Raw genomic sequence first — 17228 nt, forward strand, 5'->3', positions numbered from 1 at the left:
AGACCATGCAGAGCATCCAGCCTGGCTTAGTATCGTGGGGTTGAGGTCAGAAGGCTAAACTGAGAGCGGTAAGGCCCGTCTCTCAGACTCCTCACCTTGAGTTCCAGATCGAGACAAGTGCAGGGTCTGTACCTTAGAAGGATTTATCAAGTGGCTTCTGTCATGGTTGAGAGGTCCGTCTAGGCAAGCCTTTTGCCCCAATATACTGCCCACATGTGGCCGCTTCTGGCCATCCTTGCAGCTTCCTCAAACCCGGCCCCCACCCACCCCGCCTCAGGCCTGCGGCTCCCTCCGTCTCTCCCTGGAGCCAACAGCACCGAGCATCCCTGGTGTCTTCTTAGGGTGGGGTCATTATTTCACAGGAGCTGAGGCTCAGGTGCATTAAGGAGTTAAGAGGGTCACATACTAGTAACTGTGGCTCTGTACCCAGAAGCTGGCCTCTTGGCACTTTTGCCCCCAAGCTGGCAAACTGACCCACGTGGGGTAGAAGCCAGATCCCCTGTATGGACATCAGTGCTCAGCTGGGTTCAGAAAAGTGAAAGTCACTCAGTCGTGTCCGACTCTTTGGGACCTCGGCAGGCCAGAATACTGGAGTGGGTAGCCTTTCCCTTCTTCAGATCTTCCCAACCCAGGGATCGAACCCAGGTCTCCCACACTGCAGGCGAATTCTTTACCAGCTGAGCCACAAGGGAAACCCAAGAATACTGGAGTGGGTAGCCTATCCCTTCTCCAGGGGAATCTTCCCAGCCCAGGGATCAAACCAGGGTCTCCTGCATTGCAGGCGGATTCTTTAGGCTCCTGCCACTCCTCACACACAGGGGTGTGTCTGTCCTCAGTGAGACCAGAGCAGGCCCGATGGCCAAGTCCCACTGATAAAGCTAGGTGTCCGGGGCCCCTCTCTGCCCCACTTCACCTGCAGCCGCCCCCACCACCCTTTCTCCTATCCTCAGGGACACCCTTGGAAGCTGACTAGACAAACTGTGTGTCTGTTCAGTTTCCTACTGGACACACTGGATGGTCCCTGTGGCCATGACCGCAGGCTCAGTACCGGTGACACAGCTGCCCCCTCCTTAGGCTCTGCTGTTCCATCCAGGTCATGGCCCTCTGTGATTGAAAATAACCACAGCCCAGGAATCCCCTGGCAGCCCAGTAGTTAGAACTCTGCACTTCCACTGCTTCCCTGGTGGCTGAACCTATCTGCAAAGCGGAAGACCAGGGTTCAATCCCTGAGTCAGGAAGATCCCCTGGAGAAGGGAAAGGCAACCCACTCCAGTATTCTTGCCTGGAGAATTCCATGGACAGAGTAGCCTGACGGGCTACAGTCCATGGGGTCACAGAGTCAGACATGACAGAGCAACTTTCACTACAAGGGGCACGGGTTAATTCCTATCAGGGAGCTAAGATTCCACATGCCATGCTGCATAGTGTGGCCACCAAAAAAAATTTTTTTAATGGTGAGGAAAATGACTGTGGGGCACTGGAGCCCAGGGATATCACTGGACAGAGCAGAGTCATGCTACAGCCCCTCCACCTTAGCCTTGGCCCTTATTGTTGTTCAGTGTGTCCGACTGTTTGCCTCCCCGGACTGCAGCACGACAGGCCTCACTGTCCCTCACCATCTCCCAGTTTGCCCAAGTTCATGTCCATTGCATCGGTGACACCATCCATGTTGTCCCCTTCTCCTCCTGCCCTCAATCTTTCCCAGCATCAGGGTCTTTTCCAGTGAGTCAGCTGTTTACATCAGCTGGCCATCGTATTGCAGCTTCAGCATCAGTCCTTCCAGAGAATATTCAGGGTTGATTTCCCTTAAGATTGACTGTTTTGATCTCCTTGCTTTCCAAGGGACCTCTCAAGGGTTGTTTCCAGCACCTAAGTTTGGTTCTCTGCCTTTGTTATGGTGCCCCTCTCACATCCATACATGACTACTGGAAAGAACGTGGCCTTGAGTATACAGACCTTTGTCAGCAAAGCGATGCCTCTGCTCCTTAATACACTGTCTAGGTTTGTCACAGCTTTCCTGCCAAGAAGCAATCTGAGAGCTTAGAAAATGGGCCTCTGGGGCCAAAGTTTTTTTGAGCCCCATTATCTAAGCTCAGCCTTGGGAACCACTACTGGCATTCCCAGAAAAAGGGGTAAGTTTGATAAACAGACAAAGCCAAATACTGCATAGCTGAAGTCTTTAACAAGCTATTCTGAGATGCCAAAAGGACACATACGCTGTGTCCCAGAAATTCAGGAGTCACCCGTGGCTCATAGGGCATAGCACCCTGGGCAAGTGAACCCATTCGTCTTGTTACCATAACCTCTATGGCACTCTGCACTGTGACCTGTACTTCCTGCCAAAGCGGGGCAAGGGTCAGCTCTGGTGGCTGGACTGGGGCAAAAGAGAACACCTCTCCAGCCTCAGTGGCTCACTCCTGAGAAGCCCTAAAATCTGCAAGGGTCCAGGTCAAAGACACACAACAGGCTCCTTTGGGCTTCCCCCTGCCTTCCCAGCCAGATCCCCACCACACACAAAGCCCATCTGAGGCCTAGGCGGTGCCCCTAGGCTTTGCTGCTTGCTCTCTGCCTCTGGGAAGTAGTGTATAGTTTTAGAAACACTTGCTCCAGGACTAAAGGACAGACCCAGTGCAGTGGGAAATTGTCTCAGAGATGAAAATGGAAATCAAGTCAGGCTGGTCTTAAGTGCTGCTGAGTCATGGGCCCCTTGGAGAATCTGACATTGTTTGGTGCCTATAACCAACCCCTTTTGTTCAAAATCATACACAGACTAAAAGCCTTGTCGGGATCCTCTATTTAAGTAATGAGAAACTGAGCCCAGGGAGAGGCAAAGACTTGCCCTAGATCACACAGCAGAGCCTGGGTGAGCAGTCAAGCCCCCAGGTCACAGCAGCAGTCCTAAGAGGCCTGAACCCCAGAGAAAGGCCAGAGGGAAGAGAAGACGTGAGTGGAATTGGGTAAATGGTTTTAATGTGTAACAGCAGGCCAGCTGAGGAGGACAAGACCCCCCCCCAAGGCCCCAGCCCTTCTCCCATGATGGCCTGGGACCTGTGTGTGCCAGCCAGCCCCGTGCCTGCCCTGGCCCTGTGGCCCACCAGTCCCAGGGAGGGTGGGAGAGGAAAGTGGGGAGCCGGGAGCTCAGCCTAGAGAGTTCAGGGGAGCAAACACAGGGGCTAGTTGAATCTGGCCTTGGAAAAGTCCATCTCTGGATGCTGATCCATGAACCTGCAGAGACAAAGCAGGAAGGTGAGACAGGCCATCCGTCTCCCTAAATTTGTCCCTTTCTCTCAGCCTCCAACATGAGGTCTCATCTGTTTACAGCTCTCAGCAACCCGGAGCCATGCCAGACAGGAGTGGGGCCCCCAAGGTCTCCCCAAGGCTGGATGCTGAGGTGCCAACACCGGCACTGCTTTTTCTGTTGGAAACTGTGACCGCCTGTTACCCTTTCCTATCCTGTGGTGGCCTTGCCCTCAAGATGACCTCAGTAAGTGATTAGGGGAGGCAAGCCAAGGCTATAAAGCCATAAACTTGGCTGGCTCATCCTGGAAGGGGCGGGGCAGCTCCTGTGTTCTGCTCAGTAAACACTTGCCACTGTCACCCAGGTCCCAGCCGTAGACACCTCCCCCAAACCCCCATCTCTGCATCGCTCACTTCTTCAGAATCTCCTGTTTCTTCTGCTCATCGGAGGTAGGCAGCCCCATAGACTTCTGTCTCTGGTCGTACATCATCTTCTCCACCATGCTACGGGTCTCACTGTCCAGGTCTGACAGCTGGGGGCAGACAGTGACAGGGTGGGTGAAGGCCTGGGGCCACCCAGGCCCCAAACCTCCCGACCGCAGCTCCTCCAAGCAGCCTGGGCTCACCTTGGAGTTCTCGGGGTTTATCTTCTTAGTATTGATCTCGGGGTCACTGGATACCAAGCGGCTCCACCACTCCATCTTGTTAATCTGAGAGGAAGAGGAGGGCCACCCGGGGACGGGTGGTGGCTCACTCTGGACCCTGGTGACCACCCCCCAGCTCTTCCAGAACCAAACTCTCTCCCAGCCACATCCTGCATCAGGGACTTACAAGGCCTGAACTGGGACCTAGGGGCAGAGAGGCAAGACCTCTGCCCTCCCCGGTGGCTGGGGGAGACAGACACGGAGACAGTCAGCATGATAACGGAAAGAATAAAGTACAGAGGGAGATACTCATCAGGTGGAGGGAGAGGTTCGGATGACACACAGGGCTGGGCCTTAAACGACACGCGTGAACCACGTTAAAAAGCAGGGAAGGACATTCCAGGTGGGAGGAAATGCAAGGGCAAGGGCACAGAGGGGTGAGTGAGAGGCAGCCAAGGGGGTCAGGTAGGCTGGGCCAGGCAGTACATGCCATGGGACTCTTTCCTTGGACCCTGGCGCTTCACAGAGCCCATGTTCACTTACTGGGGTCTGCATCCCAGTTCTCTGAGAGGGGAGAACGCGGGCTTCCAGAGGGGCATAGCTTTCTACGTCTGGTTCACTGTTTTCCCTCCAGCACTTAGAACAGTCTCTGGCATGAGTAGGTGTTCAAGTATTTGCTGAACTGAATGCTTGTATTGATACAAACCTAATGGAGGGACTTCCCTGGTGGGTCCAGTGGTTAAGACTCTGAACTCCCAAGGCAGGGGGCCCAGGTTCGATCCCTAGTCAGGGAACTAGGTCCAATGTGCTGCAACTAAAGATCCCACATGCCACAAGGAAGATCCCGCACATGGCAACTAAGACCCATAATAAAAATTCAGACCCAAAATAAAAACCAGAAAAAAACCTAATGGACCTGGAGAAGGAAATGGCAACCCACCCCCGTATTCTTGCCTGGAAAAGTCCATGGACAGAGGAACCTGGCGGGCTGCAGTCCATGGGGTTACATGACTGAGCATGCATGCATGAGGGTGGAGGGAGATGGGCTGGTACGAATAAGCTGGTAGAACAACAACAAAAACCTAAGGGAAAGGAAAAGGCTTTGGTACTAAAGACAACCCGGATCTTTAACTCCACCCTCTTCTAGAGGCAGAAGTTGGGCAGATCTCTTGGGCTGCCCTTTTTCTGATTCTAAAATGTGGCAGACCTACTATCAAAGTCTTATTGTGGGGATGAAATAAGATATGCCCATCAGGCCCCCAGCAGGGCCCCCAAGTTCAGAAACAGCCAATCAGGACAGAGGGCGGGGCCTTTCGCACCTTCTCCAGATGCACCGTCACCACCTTGCCGTCCTCGATGAGCCACGAGCTCTCCTCCACCTTCACCTCGTTGTAGAGCTCCCCGTCCACGATCGCTGGCTGTCCCTTGAGCCCCACCCGGAGATGCCGCCGCTGGATGTCCACCACCACGTCCTTCCCCTTCAGCCGGAAGTTCACGCGGAAGGGCACGGCCAGCTGCACAGGGCAGGAGCAGTCAGGGGGCGCCCCAGGCCAGCGCCCTCCCTGCCGCCCCAGCCCCCACACTCACATCCAGCTCCGACAGGGTCTGGGTCCAGCGGTAACTGGGCAGGTCCGCCCCATTGCCGAGGTTGGGCTTCAGTTTCCCTTTGTCCTTCTCATCCTCCTCCTCCTCGTCCTCCTCGGCCTCCTGCTCACAATTGGGGAGCTCAGCTACTTCCCTGACAGACCCAGACTGAACCCCACTGGCTGGCACGGCACATACAGCCACAGACAACACAGCAGACCAGGTCCCTGCACAGCCCACGGCCCACTGCGAGGCAGAGGTAAAACCTGTCTGGCTCTCTGCCGGCTCTGCTGAGAGGGGCTCAGATGGGGAGAGTGTGGGGCAGCTGAGGGGAGGCGGCAGTCAGAGACAGACCCCGGGGACCCAGCCAAGGGACCTGGAAGGAAGCCCAGCCCAGAGCAGGTCAGCAGGCGGCCGCCAGCAGAGCTGCTCTAAAGGAAAACCAGCCTGCCAAATGGTCAGCTTCGTTCGGAAGGTGGGGACCCAGCCTCAGACTAGAACTTCTGAAGAGCTAAAGGAATGTCCCCAAGGATTCCGTGGGAGCAGGGGGAGCCCTGAGGAGAACATGCCCTGGGCGTGTCAGAGAAACCCACCACAGACCCGAGCCCACCCTCATGGTGTCCGTGCAGCACTGCCCATCTCTGTCTCTCTGGCTTTCCTGCCAAGGCTTAAATTAAGCCAGTGAGCTTTGGAGTCTTTTTTTTAACCCCCTTTGGTCCAATGTGGGATCCTGGAGTATGAGGAGGATTCCCAAAGCTAAGGGAACGGTGGGGTGGGCTTTCCAGAGAAAGGGAGTGGGTCAAGAGCTCCAGAAGTTCCCAAACCCCTCCAGTCCATCTCACCTGCTTCCCTGGTGAGCCAAGACTGCCATTCTTGAGCTGGGCCTCCTGATTCTCGGCATCCTTTTTCTGTGGCAAACGGGAAAACAGCTGGCAAGAGGGGCCCCACTTCTAGTGTCCATGGGGGTCATGGGGCAGGGGAGGGAAGCCCATTCCTACCTGGTCAATTTCCAGCTGTAGCCTCTCAGCCTCCTCATCAGTCAGTTCCTTGATCTGGGGCCCGGAGGTCTCTGACTTGGCCTCCTTGGCCAACCTGGCTGCCCGCTCCGCCTTCTCCCGCCGCTCAGTCTCCTGCCGAGCTCGCTTCTCCCGCCGGGCCTTCTGTGCCAGCTGGTTGTGGTGGTTGAAGGTCTGTGTGATAAGCTGAGGAAGGAAGAGAAGACTAAGAGGCATCGAGGGAGAAGACACGTTCCAAGACATGAAGCCAGACCCATCTCTGAGTGCCTGGGCAAGGCACTGCACTTAGAACCTCAGTTTCCACATCTTTAAAATGGGATTTAATACACATCTATCTCATTGAGTTGTAATGAGAATACCTGCAAAGTATCTGCTTCAATAAATAGCAATCACTTAAAAAAAAAAAGGCAGTCCAGGGAATAAGAGCCAACACTGAAGTTAGACAACCTGCATTCTAATCCAGCTTTGTCACACACTAGCTATTTTATTTTTGGCAAATTCCTTAACCTATTAATGGTGTTAATGGGCTTCCCTGGTGGCTCAGTGGTTAAACAATCCACCTGCCACTGTAAGGGATGCAGGTTTGATCCCTGGGATGGGAAGATCCCCGGGAAGCTTCAGAGCCCTTATCAGCGAGGGTAAGTCCCTACCTCGCAGGAATGTCGGGCAGACCAAATGATAAGTGCTTTGAAAGTCCCTCATAGCAGAGTGAAGCTGTCAGGAGAACTCCAGCCTCAGCCCCTCTGAGAAGCTTTTCCTCAGCTCTCAGGCCAGAAAGAGCGTTCTGGAGGGAAAAGGTCAGCGTCTTCCTCCCCTCGGCCTGTAAGCTATCAATTTCAAATCCATCCTCTCCCACGACGCCTTCCTAGGATGCTTCTAACCTGCTTTGTGCTAGCTGCCTGCCTCTGTGGCCCAAAAGCGACCCCAATACTGTTACCACAGGGTCTGGCTCTGTGGCCTTGGACAAGGAAACAACTTTGACCTTTCTAAGCCTCAGTTTCATCGGCTGTCACGAAGACTGCACATGACACTTGTCAAGAGATTGGCACAGTCCTAGCCACAAACCAACTGCACATAAACTGCTGGCTGCCCAACACCCCCTGCCTGGTGGAGGCTAACCCAGGGTCAACTGGTGGGGAAGCACCTTCTCTGCTATGAAGATAATGACCGGAAGAATGCTTACACCTCATGTTTTACATCAGAAACTCCTGAAGTGTGGTTCCCTGATCCCTAGAATATGTTGGCATCACCCAGAATTTGTTAGAAATGCTGACTCTCAGGCTCTACTCCAGGCCTACTGAATCAGAAATCCCAGGGGTGTGGCCCAGCAATTTGCACTTTTGACAGGCCCTCCTGGCCAATTCTCATGCATACTTGAGTCACACCTACATCTGAGATCCTGGCCTACTCCTTCTGCCTGCGCGACCCTGAGGTCATCTCTCTGTGCTTCTATCGTATTATTTCTAAAAGCAGTCTTACATAGCTGTTCTTTGCCTAGAATATCCTTGCCTCTACTCTCAGATCACCTCACAAACAGCTTCTTATCCTCCAGGACCAGCTCAAGTGTCTGTTCAATTTCACCTCTTCTCCTTTGCCAGACTCAGGAATTTACCCAACTTAAGAAACCCAACTCTGTGTCAACCCACACACCTGGAGGAGCCCTCACAGGACACGCGCCACATGATCAGTGGTCAACAAACCATCTTTCAAGAATCTCTGAGCCAGAGCTAGAGGGAAATGGATCTGCAAGAGTTGAGGGGAACCACGTGGGGCCAGAGTCACCGAAGTCAGCCATGGGCTCCTAGGCCTAGGGTTCTGCCAAATGCCCTGCGGCCTTTCATTCACTGGGTGCCAATGCTTCCTGTTACCCTCAAACCTCCAACTTCATGCCACATTACAGTAGCTCCACACTCTTCGAGGCTAAAGGGCACCAAAGGCACCCCGAAACCAAATGGGTTAACAAAATGAGGTGTGTCTAGGAAAGAAATGAGCCACCTGAAGGCCACTGTGCTGTCAACAGAAGGGGTTGGTCATGGCCCAATTGCGCCAGCAGAGGCTGTTCCACTCTAATCAGGGAGACCTTGAACTCAGGCCATCTGCTAACCAGTGGCCAAGGGAGGCAGCAGCGGGCCGCCCCCTCTCCCAGCTCCAGTGAACCACGTCCCATTCGTCCTGTTCCTTCCCAGCTCCTGGAGGGCAGATGAGGGCAGAGCTGAACCACCAGGCAGAGTCAAGGCCAGTCACAGCAGCCTCTGACCCCTCCTCCCAGTCTCCTCCCACCGGCTTTACCCGGGCCCAGGCCCAGGCAGAGACCCCCACGAGATTACTCAGGGTGCCAACTGGCAGGCTGTCAGAGTCAAGCTTCTGTCACTGGACATGTCTTTGGGAACCAGAGCCCAGCAGAGTGAGGAATGGGTGAGGAGGGCTGGGAGGCCCCCAGAGTGTTCGGTGGGCATACCTGAACACAGCTTTCCCTGACCTAGCGTGGGTGACAGGAGAGTAAAGAGTGGGTGCCACCAGACTGGCCAAGGAAGACTCTTGAGATATTTAAGCTAAACCCAAAGGCACGAGGTCCTGGACCTGACCATGGAGTGGGGGGAACACGTCTGAGGGAGAAGACCCATTCCTGTTCTAGAACTTCATATAAATGGACTAACTCAGTGTGTGCTCTTGTCTGTCTTCCTTTAGCAGGCTGAATAATATGTATGTATGTGTGTGCTCAGTCATGCCCGACTCTGCAACTCCATGGACTGTAGCCTGCCAGACTCCTCTGTCCTTGGAATTTTCCAGGCAGGAACACTGGAGTGGGTTGCCACTTCCTCCTCCAGGGGATCTTCCTGACCCAGGGATTGAACCTGCATCTCCTGTGTCTCCTGCAGATTCTTTACCTGCTGAGCCATCGGGGAAGCCCAAATATTATACTACATGGATATATGACATTTTGTTGATTCATCTATCAATGAATGCTTGGACTGCTCCCAGTTTTCGGCTCTTTTGAACAGTGCTGCTATGGGTGTGCAAATCTCTCTTCAAGATCCTGCTTCCAGGGCTTCCCTGCTGGCTCAGTGGTAAAGAACCCACCTGCCAAGGCAGGAGACACAGGTTTGACCCCTGATCCAAGAAGATCCCACATGCTGCGTAGCAACTCAGGCCATGCACCACAACCACTGAGCCTGGGCGCCAGAGCCTAGGCACTGCAATTACTGAGCCCACGTGCTGCAACTATTGAAGCCCACTTGTCCTAGAGACCACGCTCCGCAGAAAGAAAAGCCCCCACCACGAGAAGCCCATGCTCCACAACTAGAGAGTAGCCCCCACTCGCCGAACGAGAGGAAAGTCCACACAGTAATTAAGACCCAGCACAGCCAAAAATTAAAAAAAAAAAAGAGATCTTGCCTCCGATTTCAGGGGGTAATGGGATTGCTAGATCACATGGTAGCTCTGTTTTTCAATTTTCTGAGGCACTGCCATACCGTTTCCACAGCAGCTGCACTATTTTAAATTCCCACTGGTAGTGCACACAAGTCCCAGTTTCTCTACAACCTTATCCAACACTTGGTGTTTCTGGGGGTTTCCAACAGAATCCATCCTAGCGAGTGTGAGGTGACAACATTTCACTGTGGTTTTTTTTTGCCTTTCTCTAATGACAAGTGATATTGAGCGTCTTTTACAACAAAAAAGAACTATAATTCACTTTTACCAGCAATGTCTGAAGAGCACCCTTTTTTTTCCCACATCCCTGTAAGCAATTAAAAATATATATTTTTGTCAGTTTGACCAGAAAAAAAGGGCATCTTACTGTTTAGCTCATCTACATTTCCTCGATTACTACTGAATGTAAGCATCTTTTCATATGCTCCTCGTGGAATGGCCCATTTTTCCATTTATCCTTTTTTTGTCAACTTACAAGAGTTCCTGCATATTAAACTGACTCCTAAATTTTATCTGTCCTCTGCATTGCATTTTCCCCAGATCTATTGTTTTTCAAATGACTCTATGTCACTGCGTCTCTTCTGCCACATTTTCTATATCTGAAGAGACAGACAGCTATCTTTTATTCTATAGCTTCCAGGTTTCTATCCTTGCTAGGTCTCTTCCACACAAGGTTATACAGTTTCCTAGCTTTCCTTACTAAGCTCTTCTTGATCTGCCAATTTATTTTTAGATATGAGTACAACAGGCTTCCCAGGTGGCACTAGTTGGCAATACACGAGACGTAAGACACACAGGTTCTATCTCTGAGCCAGGAAGATCCCTTGGAGGAGGGCATGGCAACCCACTCCAGGATTGGTGCCTGGAGAATCCCATGGACAGAGGAGCCTAGCAGACTACAGTCCATAGGGTCGCAAAGAGTCGGACACAACTGAAGTGACTTAGCAAGCATGCACATATGAAAGAAACAGATGGTTTTACACTTTTGGTGCTTTACAAAGAGACAGTTGTAATAGCACAACTTATTAAGTCATCTTTTGCCTATGAACTGAATTACCATACTGGACACATCTTAAAGTTAGACTTTTTCTGGGTTCCCTGTTTCACTAGTCTGTTTGTCTCTTCCTATGTCAATAACATACTGATTTGATCATTATGGCCTTTATGCAAATCCACAATGCCTAGCTTCAAAAGCTATAAAAACTAGTGTTTTTGTGTTTCTCTAAGTTTGAAGCATGAAGGTATTTACAGTCTTCCTATCTTGGCATAAACATGGATATACACTTCTCTGCAGAAATATCAATGTTTCATTACATTATGCTGCTCCTGACCCCTGGACTGGAGTAGAGTATATTATATACAGTATATGCACTGTGAAAGTGTTAGTCACTCAGTGGTGTCTGACTTTTTGCAATCCCATGGACTGTAACCCGCCAGGTTCCTCTGTCCATGGAATTCTGCAGGCGAGAATACTGGAGGTAGTGGGTAGTGATTCCCTTTTCTGAGGGATCTTCCAGACCAGGGATCCAACCCAGGGTGTCCTGCATTGCAGGCAGATTATTTATCGTCTGAGCCACCAGAGAAGCCCAAGAATTCAAGTTCACAGTCCCTTTTTTGAACCTGTTGGGGCCAGATGTGTTTTGGGATTAGAATTCTTTTGGATTTTAGGAGGCAATACAGTGCATATTTAACCCTAACTCTTTTTATCCTCACAACAGCCTTGTGAGAGAAAGATTATCCCCTCTTCCGGGGGCGGCAGAGGGGAATGAGGCTCAGAATGTGATTCATCCAAAGCAGCTGTCAAGCAGGGAGAGGGGCACACTAGGATTCAGCCACATCTGCCTAGCTCCAGAGAACATGCTCTCAACCAACACACTTGGAAAGGATTCATCTGGTAGCCCGGTGCACAGCAGGTCAACACAAAGGAGTTACTGGTGTTACAACTGGAGACCAGTTGGGAGGGCTGGATAGATTTCTGCCTGCCTGAGAGTTCCAACCAACCTCTTGGCAAAGAGCTGACTAAGGGAACAAAGAGGCAAGGAGCATAACAGAGGAACCAGCAGACGTCCAGCACAGAACAGCTACCATCATCCTTGTGATACGCCCGAGACAGCACTGCTCAATGCTGTTCACCTCTCTCCCTTCTGCCTGCTACCTCACTCAACCCGCATACCGCAGGCAGCTCTTCCGCAGCGTCCTCCCTGAGTGCTCAACCTAGGTTAGTCACCATTTTACGCTCCTAGGACTTCTGCCCAAACACCCACCACTTCCTCACAGTCTTATACATATTAATTAAATGAATGAATGCTGATATTTTATGGTGAAGTCTGGCCCACAGAAAAACAGGAGGTGCTAGCACTAATACAGAAAGCATATTTGAGCCAGAAAGGGTCCTAAAGGTCAGTGAGTCCACCTGCTTCTGCTTGACGGGTGTGAAGATGAAAAGGACCAGAGAATTGGTGGGAAATCAGCCAGATCCCACAACTAGACCAAGAACCCAGGACTCCTACTCCAGGACCATGTCCTTACTACAGAGTAGCCTCAGATGAGGCACATTATCAAGCATTTCAGCTGGTTAGAACTCTGAGGCCATAGAAAGCAGTTTGTAAAATGTCTCCTTTTGGTTATTATGTCTCCTGTTTAACTGAAAACAACTGTCAGTTTTCACAGTTCAGTGAAATGACATCTTCTTCATTATTTATGAATCTTCAAAAATATAATTACAACCTAGGGAATCAGAAGACATTCAGACTCTCGGAACCTGTACCATAAAGCACAATCCTCAGGGATCACCTAACAGCAGTCAGAATGGCTACCATCAAAAAGTCTACAAGTAATAAATGCTGGAGAGGATGTGGAGAAAAGGGAACCCTCCAACACTGTTGATGCAAACGTAAATTGGCGCAGCCACCGTGAAGAACAGTATGGGGGTTCCTTAGAAAACTAAAAGTAGAGCTACCATATGATCCAGCCATCCCACTCCTAGGCATGTATCCAGAAAAGACAAAAATTCTAATTTGAAAAAACATGTGCACTCCAATGTTCACAATAGCACTACTTACAATAGCTAAGACATGAAAGCAATCTAAATGTCCAATGACAGATGAATGCACAAAGATGTGGTGTACACACACACACACACAGAGGAATATCACTCAGCTATTCAAAAAAATGAAATAATACCATTTGCAACAACATGGATGGACCTGGAGATTATCATACTAAGTAAAGTAAGTCAGAGAAAGACAAATATTGTATGATATCACTTATATGTGGAATCTAAAAAAAAAAAAATGATACAAGTGAATTTATTTACAAAACAGAACTAGATTCACAAACATAGAAAATAAACTTATGGTTACCAAGGGGGGGGGGGGGTAAATTGGGAATTCGGGATTAACAGATACACACTACTATATACAAAATACAAAAAAAACAAAAAAACAAGGACCTACTGTATAGTACAGGGGACTATATTCAATTTCTTATAATAACCTATAATGGAAAAGAACCTAGAAAAGATACATACATACATACATATATATATATGATAGACAATTAAAAAAAAAACCACCACCACTATTCTCAAATATGACCCTGAACTTTGGGTCACAGAATCCAAGAAGACTAGGATTGGCTGGCTTTGAGTTTTCCTATACCTCTGTCTTTTAAGCTCAATTTCTAACATTTGCCTACTCTCATCTCTCAGTGAGGTAATTAGATAAAACCTGGGCTTCCCTGGTGGCTCACACAGTAAAGAATCTGCCTGCAATGCAGGAGACCGGGCTTCGATCCCTGGGTTGGGAAGATCCCCTGGAGAAGGGAATGGCTACCCACTCTGTATGCTCGCCTGGAGAATTTACAGAAGAGCCCGAGGGCTACAGTCCATGGGGTCACAAAGAGTTGGACACAACTGAGAGACTAACGCTTTCACTTTCCTCAATGGAGAAAAGGAACCAAGAAGCGTTGTGTAAGGGGCAGAAAGCAGTTTTACAAGAGACTCTGGTTCCAACCCTGGCTCTCCCATAACTCAGCTCAAGAATCTGGACAACCCTGGCTTTCCTATAACTCACACCGATTTCCTCATTTGTAAATGGGGACAGTAACACCTGCCCCTCAAACAGTTCAAGGACCATGTGGAATAGAGTAGGTAATGCAGTTGGCGAGGTGAGGGGCTTTAATAAAGGATGGCTTGCTTCCCTTCCCCGACTTTTTGCCCCTGGCATTTTACTTCTGCTAACAGTTATTAGTATGCCAAAGAAGGCCAGGTCAGCTCTTCTGGAGAAACAGAGCTGCCCAAAGGACACTGGCCCCCATCACTCACCTTTTCTGCCATGCCTTCTTCTCCTCCAACAAAGAAGTCTGTTTTGCGTCGAAGGAAGCTGAAGAAAGTGTTCACCAGCTGAAAGGAGACAAAGACAGAGGCTGGAGAGATGCCATATTGGGGGCCCTTCAACTGCACAGAAGCGAACTCTCTTAGGCTAGGAGGGAACCTGGGACTAGACTGTTTCACCCCTGGCCTCTCAACTGAGGACACATCCCCCTACAGGCCCAGGCTTTGTCACTCCTGCCAGGAAGCCTAAACTAACTTTACCCAGATCACCTGAAAGGCAGATTTCTCATTTCTTTTTATTTTTGGCTGCACAGGGTCTTCATTGTGACACACAGGCTTTCTCCAAGCTGTGGTGAGCAAGGGCTGCTCTTCATTGTGGTGCACAGGCTTCTCACTGCAGCAGCTTCTCTTGGGGAGCACAGACTCTCAGGCATGGACTCAGTAGCTGCGGCACACAGGCTTAACCTTAGGCACTCCATGACACGTGGGGCCTTCCCAGACAAGGGATCGAACCCATGTCCTCTGCACTGGCAGGCCGATTCTTAACCACTGGACCACCAGGAAGTCCCAGATTTCTCACTGTCTCGTGTGCACGTGTATATATACTTCACATTTTTTTGTGGTGCTGCAGGCAGCCTGAGGATATGGGCATCTAGGGTTTGAAACACTTGGGGCCCACCCTTCCTCTTCACATGGTAAAAAACCCATCCAGAGTGGCACTGGCTGAGTTACTAGGGCAGAGCTAGAAGAAAGGGAACAAATGAAGCCATTTGAAAGAAAGTTCAGACCAACTAATTATGGCTGGGTAGCCAAGTGGTTTAAGAACATCAGTCTGGGTATCAAGACTGACAGACATGAGCTCTGTGACCTTAGGAAAGTTTCTTAACTCCACAAAGGAGAAACAGCAGCAGGACCTATTTCCAGGGATATACGTGAGGATCCTTTGTGAGAACCAAAGGAAGTAAAGGGGGTGAGGTCCCTAGCAGTGTCTGGTCCAGAGCAACAGACACTCTGTGGGAGACTGAAGTACATATTGCATGCACCATGAACATCCTCAGCGCCCAGCACCAGACCTGACTCCGAGTACATGCTCAATAAACATTCTGATGAACGAAACGATCTAGTGGTGACCTAAGGTTAGCATCTACAACTAAGCCCTTTTATTTGCCCAAGAGAGTGGTTCTAAATCCGATGCTAGATTTTATCTCAATGGCTTCAATTCCTGCTTCTACACAATTTTTTCAGTTTGCTCAAAAATGAATACCCTCCAAATCCAGTTGTGTCAACAATTTGGGGAAGGGCGGGGAGAGGGAGCCTTTCACATCCTCAAATAGTACTCTTCCGACCTCAAAGGGCTTAGGAGTCCTTGGTCACCACGGGTACCCACCTGAATGAGAACCAGAATGGAAAGCTCCAAACTTTTATCCCAGAGAGACACAGAACCTGAAATGGTCTGTGGAAAGCACACACTGGCCTAAGGATGCTGGTCCCCTCCAGGTCAGGAGCCTGTTGGATGATCTTGGGCAAGTTCCTTCAGTGTCTTTAATAAGAAGACAGATCTTGACAGGCTTTTCTACCTTTTGAACTTTTCCATGGCTCAAAACAATTCCAGGACCTCTTCTAAGTTGGTCCTTATCCTTCACCCACTCTGTTACTGGGTCTGGTCACTATGCAGGAAATTATGTTCCTGCACACATCAATCATTCGAACAAATACCTGTTGACTGCCCAAGCCTGGTTACTGAGAATTCCTCGCTGTCCCTCCCTTCAAGACACTACTCTCCTACAAATTCAGGAAATATAAGGATTCCTAGCTGTGTCTCAAACAAAGAAACTGAGGCTGGGAGACGTCGAAGGGTCCCAAGTTGGTAGGTGCGCTGTAGAACAATCGTGAACATAGGCCTCCTGTTCCCCCATTCAAAGACCACGTGTTAATATCGCCTCCCACTCTCACATTCTTCCGCTAGCTGCAAGTCTCCGTACAGGCAAGTCGTAATGTTTAGAAAGATTCATCCCAAGGGATGCTCTTTGGGGGCGGCCACCAACGAAGAAACGGAGCCGAAAGCATGTGGCGGGGGCGAGGGGGGTGGTGGATAGGGGGGTAAATCCCCAAACTCTGGGGCTTTTCCGGAGGCGGGTGCAGCGACGCCGGAGCTGCAAAGGCAGAAACTACTGAGAGGTCTCAGGGGGGACCAGGCCTGGTACGAGTGAAAGCCCTGGTACGACTAGGCCAGACCGGAAGCTCGAGTGCAGTAAGAATGTGGAGGGGAATCCCAGAGCCCGCGAGGCCCAGGGGTGTATCTCGGCTTCTCGAAGGCAGAGAAGGACGGAGAGAGCGTGGCTGGGGCCTTCCCCCGGATAGGCCGGGCCCAGCCAAGTCCGCGCGGGCCGTTACCTCCTGCACGCCGCCCTCGTGCTGCTGCGCCATGGCCAGCAACATGCCGTCGAACCGATCTTCCTCCTGCTCCCCGCCCATCGTGCCAGCTGCTAACCACGCTCCGAAACCCGAGCTCCGCACTGGCGTCCCGCGCTCCCCGACCCTTCGGATCGCGTCCGGTCCAACGGCTCCAGTCCTCCGCCTTCCGCAGCGGAGCCGGAAACACGCAGGCGCCGCGCCGCCCAGGCCCACCCGCTCACTCTCACGTCCCGCCCCGCTTCGAGCCTGCGGCCATTGACCACGGGGCAGATAGCCCGCTTTGTCGGCCATTGGTCGACCTGCTGAGCCAATCAAAGAGCGCGTTCCTGAAGCGGTGGGCGGAACGGAAGGTCCCAGAGTTTGGTGTGAGTTGCTATGGTCACCAGACGCTTTTTGGAGCCTTCCAGAAAGGTCTGGGCACAAATCCGGCTAGGTTGGAACTGAAAAAAAGGCACAGACTTTGTTCTTACGCCTTGGCCGTGACTTCCCAGCTTGTAGAAGGGTGAAGTGGGAAATGTTCTTAGTTATCTACTCTAACGCTCCCATGAGTCAATCGAGACCCCAAAA

At 50.9% G+C, this 17228-nt stretch overlaps 1 protein-coding gene across 1 annotated transcript; it reads right to left on the reverse strand.

Annotated features, from left to right (window-relative positions):
* Positions 1-2948: 2948 nt before the first annotated feature.
* Positions 2949-16848, reverse strand: NUDC (nuclear distribution C, dynein complex regulator). The gene is made up of 9 exons (XM_027965459.2): positions 16641-16848; positions 14238-14315; positions 6464-6667; positions 6308-6373; positions 5469-5588; positions 5201-5395; positions 3864-3947; positions 3652-3770; positions 2949-3225 (listed from the first exon to the last, which is right to left on the reverse strand). The coding sequence occupies exons 1-9, from the start codon at positions 16719-16721 to the stop codon at positions 3174-3176; spliced, it is 999 nt and encodes a 332-aa protein (XP_027821260.1). The 5' UTR covers positions 16722-16848; the 3' UTR covers positions 2949-3173.
* Between the last annotated feature and the right edge of the window lie 380 nt (positions 16849-17228).

Source organism: Ovis aries, chromosome 2, assembly GCF_016772045.2.
Source record: "Ovis aries strain OAR_USU_Benz2616 breed Rambouillet chromosome 2, ARS-UI_Ramb_v3.0, whole genome shotgun sequence".
Taxonomy (NCBI): Eukaryota; Metazoa; Chordata; class Mammalia; order Artiodactyla; family Bovidae; genus Ovis; species Ovis aries.

Bases quoted from the DNA above. Each gene is read 5' to 3' on its own strand.
- NUDC (XM_027965459.2), bottom strand. From the start codon at position 16,721: ATGGGCGGGGAGCAGGAGGAAGATCGGTTCGACGGCATGTTGCTGGCC. The intron at 6,668-14,237 runs GTGAGTGATGGG...TTCCTTCCTCAG, and splicing joins AAGAAGGCATGGCAGAAAAG to CTTATCACACAGACCTTCAA. The intron at 5,396-5,468 runs GTGAGTGTGGGG...TGCCCTGTGCAG, and splicing joins AGACCCTGTCGGAGCTGGAT to CTGGCCGTGCCCTTCCGCGT.